Raw genomic sequence first — 6,088 nt, 5'->3', positions numbered from 1 at the left:
ATGACCTTTTGAGGTCCTTTCTCCAGTTCTAGGAGATTGGTATATCTCCAATTAAAAAAAAATCACTAATGATAGATTTATATTAGTCTTTGTGTTGCATTTATTATTAATTGTCAACATGCTGAATGTTTCCTTGGTCCTTAGAAAACTGAAATTAATCTGGCTGTAAAACATACAATGGTTTAAACTTTCCTTCCATCTGAGGATCTCAAAGCACATTACAAACAGTGAATTAATTCTCATAACACCTTGAGGAGGTAGGAAAGAGTCGTTCTGCTTATTTTGATGGGAAACTGAGGCACGGAAGTTGTTTGATTTACCCAAGGTCAGTGAACGAATGAAAGAAATGTCATTATAACCCAGATCTCCTGATTCCTTGTCCTGCGATTCAGCCACAAGGCTGTACATATCCTCCTGTTACGAATATTTCATTAGTATTAGGAAATAGTAGTTTTAAACATCTGTTTACTGAATTCAAAATCTTTCAGCATTCTCCAGCCATTTACAAATAAATATGCACAACAGAACATTTTTGGCTACTTAGTGTAGCACATATAGTCAGATTTGAATAGCTCTCTGCAAAGAATTATTATTTCATTAGTTTTCTAGTTGACTCAGAATAAGTTTTGCAATACTTTCCACTTCAGTGAAACTTCCCACACAGCAAGCTCCGACAATTTTCCCTGTACTCTTGAATAATTAACCACCTTTGCATGATATGCAAAATAAGCTGAGACAACTGTGTGCAGTTGCACTCTAGTAAGCCAGAAGCTTTCATCTGGTCATGGTTAAAGGAGTGTCTACTAAGATAGTACTCATTCCACAAAATGGTGAGTTGTAATCTTTAGTGAGTGAGTTAGACTTTCATATTAAACTGTTACAGTGTTAAACTCTTTAAAGCTTACGACAAAATGTTAAAATATGTCCCTTTGTTAACAAAATTTAAAGATGTGGCTAACCATATAAAAACAACTAAATGAAGAGTGTATTTCATTCTGCCTTTGTGTTACCTGTACCCTGAATATTGTTCTGAAGGTGATCAATAAGTCTATTTACAGGATGTGCATGGAACAATGGGGCTTTCAATATTTTAACATTTTTTTTCATTCAAAATGTGAATGCTTATGTAGTGTGCAATGATTTGGTTGCTTAAACGTTTTTATTTTTAAACAAAAGGTTTGAGTTTGTTCCTAATTGTTTGAATTGCAAGGGCTAGCTAAAAGCAGTATCTGGGGTTGCTTTGATCAAAGTCAAAAACTCTTGGGGATTCTATCAATATTTTTACAAGAATCTATTAGTACACGATATCTGTGTACACATTTTTGTTTCATATAACTATTTTATCCCATAGCTTTAAATGAAGTGTTTCTTGCCACAATAGAGTATCTTGCTATCAGCTACCCATATAATTCAGTGATGGATTTTATGTATTTTAGACAATACAAACAATAAATATACAAAACATTTAAAATAGGAATGTCAGAGAAAGAGCATGTAACTATCTTAAGGAGCTTATGTATAGCAGATTTTGAGACAATGTAATTTCCCTTTTTAGGAAGTGTTAATTGAGCTTAAATTGTAATCTAATTTCTATTTTTCTTATGTTTCATTTTCCCACCATATGTTGTCAGTGATGTGCTGCCAATATTTTAATAATGGGCTCCTACAAAAATTCCCTCCTTAGCCTGTAATAAGCCCCACAAACCAGGTGTGTGTGTTTGTTGACATGCAGGGAGGGAAGGGTAAAGAACTAGAGAATCTATTAATGTACTTCCCCATATAAATAGACAGAATTTCTCATAACTGTAACCTATGAAGAAAGCAAAACTGTTTGGCAAACTGTCACTAAGTACATTCTAGTAGAAATGTTTATACTTGTTTCTGAAAAATATATTGAGTACAGTGAAGATACAGCACAAAAATCAGCCTGTGTCATTTGGGGAAAATAAAAGCATCCTTCCCCCAGATTTGTTGATATCGGGTGCAATCTACTGCATTTAAAGGCAAAGCAATGTTTTTGAGCCCAAGGGATAATTTGCATATTGTTGGGGAGAGGTGGGTGAACTGCTTCAGAGACAAAGTATCCCAGTCCTCTCTGGAATTTTAACAAAGGCTCTTTAGCCCATCATGATATATTTTATTCTGAAATCAAAAAGGAGAATAATAAAACAGTTGATTTAAATAACCAAAGAGAAGGTGCAATAAACTGTAGATGTTATTCTCAATTATCCTAGGTAATTTGCCTTATTAGAGTTATTTATATTATCAAGGAATTAAAATAGTAAATGTCATTATTTATAGATAGGCCTACACTGAAAAGGGATGCTGAACAATGTATTTTTACAGCTTTGCAAAGTGAGTGAATAAGCGAAATTGTGTGCTTATATTCCCTTAATAAAGCATTTCCCTTAGCATGCAGCAATTGAATAGTTACATGTTAGCTAAAATACAGAAAACATACTTCGCTGAAAGTTCTCCAGGACAGGGACTGTCTCTCAGCTTCACCGCACTCGACAAAATGGGACCCTCGGCACTCTGTCATACAAATAATTAATTACAATTATAATAATACACCATACAGAGAGCTGAATAGATCTCTGGGGTTTACTTGTAAAATGTTTGCTACAAAAATTGTGAATTCATGAAAGTTTACAGATTACACCACTGAAATTTCACTAATTTTATTCTGAATTTGAAATTAGCTAATGTCTTTTCATTGACGTCAGTGGGATTTGGAGCTGGCTCTGAGTCTGCCAACATATGTGAACTTTGGATTTAATTTGTTGAGCATTGGCTTGTTTTGGGAAAAATAGACAAATAATATTATGGTCTATTAAACTGCAAGTACTGAGATCTTCATTTCTTCAATATTGCCTCAGAATTTCTGAGACACAGATGTAAACTGTAGAGCATGCTGTAGCTACATTATCTCCTCTATAAGACTGTTTCCATGTAATTCTGATAAAAAGATTATTATTAGTTTATTACTGGGAATACATAAATAGCAAATATTCCTATTGGTTAACAAACAAGTTTGTTTCCCTTTTTTTTTAACCACCATGACTAATAGAAACTTCTTCAGAGCATAGTCATACGAATGGCTCAATCCTGTGCTACTACTTCATTCCTTACTTGGGCAAAGGTCCCATTGGAAATGATGGGATTTCTGCCTTAGTAAGCAGTGAGTAAGATGTGGGAGTAAAGCTCCACAGGCACAAAAGCAGAGGATTTCAAAAAAATGCTCTTATGAGACAGATTTTGCTTGTTTGTATTTTTTCTCTTCCCCTCCGATCACACTCCCTCCAGCCCAGTGCTGGGTAAGTATAACACAATGCTTTCAGTTTACATTCATAGCATAATGGATGCTAAGAATCAAAATCACCTTTGTGCTCTGCTTTATGGGAGACTTTCAGGAAAATAAATGTTGTCACACAAAATCCCAAAGTCCTCATTCAATTTCTTACTGAGGCAGAATTCTTACTGGATTTCAGCCGAATGTTTTTATCATTGTGTTTTTACATTGCTTTGATACCAAGACCTTGATACAAATAGTTTAAGTCTTTATAAGACACATTTTTTGCAGAGCTGGAAATATCTGAGTTGTGATAACAAAAAATAGAATAGCGCTGTAATTGTCATTGTATTCTTACTATTGATTTTACTTTTTTAACTTCCCAGGATGTGAATAAGACAGTCGACTGCCTGCAGATGGATAACACCCTGCAAAAATATTACCTTTCTACCATGTATACCATTGAGTTCATTTTTGGCATCATTGGAAACAGCATTGTTGTCTTTGGATACTTATTCTGCCTGAAAGTTTGGAAAAGTGGCAATATTTACTTGTTTAACTTATCACTATCAGACTTTGTATTTCTGTGCACACTTCCAATGTTGGTGACAAGCTACTCCAAAGGAAAGTGGACATATGGGAACATGTTGTGCCAAAGCAACAGGTTCATGCTGCATGTGAACCTATACACAAGCATCCTTTTCCTTACCTTTATCAGCATTGATCGTTATATGCTCATGCAATATCCTTTCAGAGACCATTTTCTACAGAAGACGAAGATAGCTGTTGTTTTCTCTGTTGCCATATGGATCCTTGTTATACTTGAACTGGTGCCAATAATCACCTTCATAGGATCTAGAAATACTGCCAGTGATAACCAATGTATAGATTATGCAAGTTCTGGAGATCCAGCAAAAAACCTGATCTATAGCATTTGCCTGACTCTTCTGGGGTTTGTAATCCCTCTTTGTGTTATGTGCTTCTTTTACGTGAAGATGGTTATTTTTCTTAAGAAACGTAGTGAGCAGCTCAGAGCTGCGCAGCACCTTGAGAAACCTCTTTCTTTAGTCATCATAGCACTGGTTATCTTTTCACTATTCTTTACTCCATATCACATAATGCGCAATGTGAGAATTGCCTCCCAAATGGAATCCTGGAAGCTATCCATGTGCACACAGAACATCATCAACACCATTTATATTATCACAAGGCCTATTGCATTTTTAAATAGCGTAATTAACCCCGTCTTTTATTTCCTAATGGGTGATCACTTCAGGGAGATGCTGATGACTAAAGTAAGACAACTCTTAAAAAGGTTTACACCCACAGCAAATGAGGTGTCGACAAAGCACTCTGACACAGGAACACACTGAGGAATAAAGGACTCTGGTTGATGGGACAGCTTTTACTACTGTATATCAAGGCTTATGTAGCTAGCTTCATTTATGCTTGGTTAGTACATACACAATGAAGCCATTACTAAGCAACTGCATAATAGACCTGATCTTACTATCTTTATTCAGGCAAAACTCTCACTGGCTTCAATAGCTGGTTATAAGAGTCACAGGACTGGACTAAGTATTGCTATATGATAGAAGAATATAATATTTATGCACTTGTCTGTTTTAACAAGGGTTACCAGATAGCAACAGTGAAAAAATGGGACAGGGGGTGGGAGGTAATAGGTGCCTATATAAGAAAAAGTCCCCAAAAACGGGATCATCCCTTTAAAAATGGGACATCTGGTCACCTTAGTTTTAACTTAATGGAAATCTAATGTCCTGATGGTGTCTCTCAGAGGGCAAAGATTATATGCAGAGGTGTTGTAGATGTGTCGGTCCCAGGACATTAAAGACAAGGTGGGTGAGGACAGAGACTGTCTTTTCAGCTGGCCTGGCAGACACATTCCACATACTGACAGAGGGCTGACCTTAGGCACCTGTGACATGTGTAGCAGCACTAGACCCCCCACTCAGCATTCATCCCATGGCCCTTTCTTTGTTCTTGTTTCACACTGTTTCTGTGTGGCTGGAGACCATTCACCTTTTACAGTAAGTGGCTGAGCCACTTTCAATTCTTGGTTGAACTGGTGGTGGGAAGGAGGGAGTTGGTGCATCCCAGGATGGGCTCAATAGTTTTTATAATAAATTATCATTTGTGTGTGTTGGTATTTGTTGAATAACTGAAAAATGGTGAACCTTGCTTTAGGAGCCCAGGGATTATCTGATACCTGACTTGGGCTAGAGAAGTCCAAATCTCAAGCCAGACTTCACTTCAATGCTCTCCACAGGATGATGAAGTACTGTACGTAAAAAGATGGGTCATGTTGAGAACCAAATGGCCTGATTTAGGATACGGCATCTAGCTGTTGATAGTTGTGGACCCATAAAGCACTGGGGCTCTAATAGTTGTTATGCAAGACGAGTTAAATCCTTATTGTATTATTCCTCGGGTGACACTCCAATAAGTAAGCATGTCAAGATATGGCCCAAAGTTTGTTTTATTTTGTCATCTGATATAGTTCATGTATTTTTTTAAATTTGTTTCATAACTGCCTGATGATAAAACATTCAGTACAAAAAGTTCAAAAACCTGTTCAGTGTTTTGCTTTTAATATGCACATTCCCACAGCCAGGGGCGGCACTAGGCATTTTGCTGCCCCATGCACGGCAGGCAGGCTGCCTTCTGCAGCTTGCCTGCGGTGGGTCCACTGGTCCTGCAACTTCGGCGGACCTCCCGCAGGCATGCCTGCCGCCCCAAGCACGCGCTTGGCGTGCTGGGGGCTGGAGCTGTCCC

The 6,088-nt window shown here is 37.3% G+C and overlaps 1 protein-coding gene across 1 annotated transcript; it reads left to right on the top strand.

Moving 5' to 3' along the window:
* Positions 1-739: 739 nt before the first annotated feature.
* Positions 740-5,858, top strand: SUCNR1 (succinate receptor 1). The gene is made up of 2 exons (XM_039488958.1): positions 740-830; positions 3,679-5,858. Exons 1-2 carry the CDS (start codon positions 828-830, stop codon positions 4,663-4,665), a joined length of 990 nt encoding a protein of 329 aa, XP_039344892.1. The 5' UTR covers positions 740-827; the 3' UTR covers positions 4,666-5,858.
* Positions 5,859-6,088: the final 230 nt, after the last annotated feature.

This window comes from Mauremys reevesii, linkage group 9, assembly GCF_016161935.1.
Source record: "Mauremys reevesii isolate NIE-2019 linkage group 9, ASM1616193v1, whole genome shotgun sequence".
NCBI lineage: Eukaryota > Metazoa > Chordata > Testudines > Geoemydidae > Mauremys > Mauremys reevesii.
The sequence above is the reverse complement of the archived record's forward strand: the minus strand, read 5'-3'. Positions and strand labels throughout refer to the sequence as shown.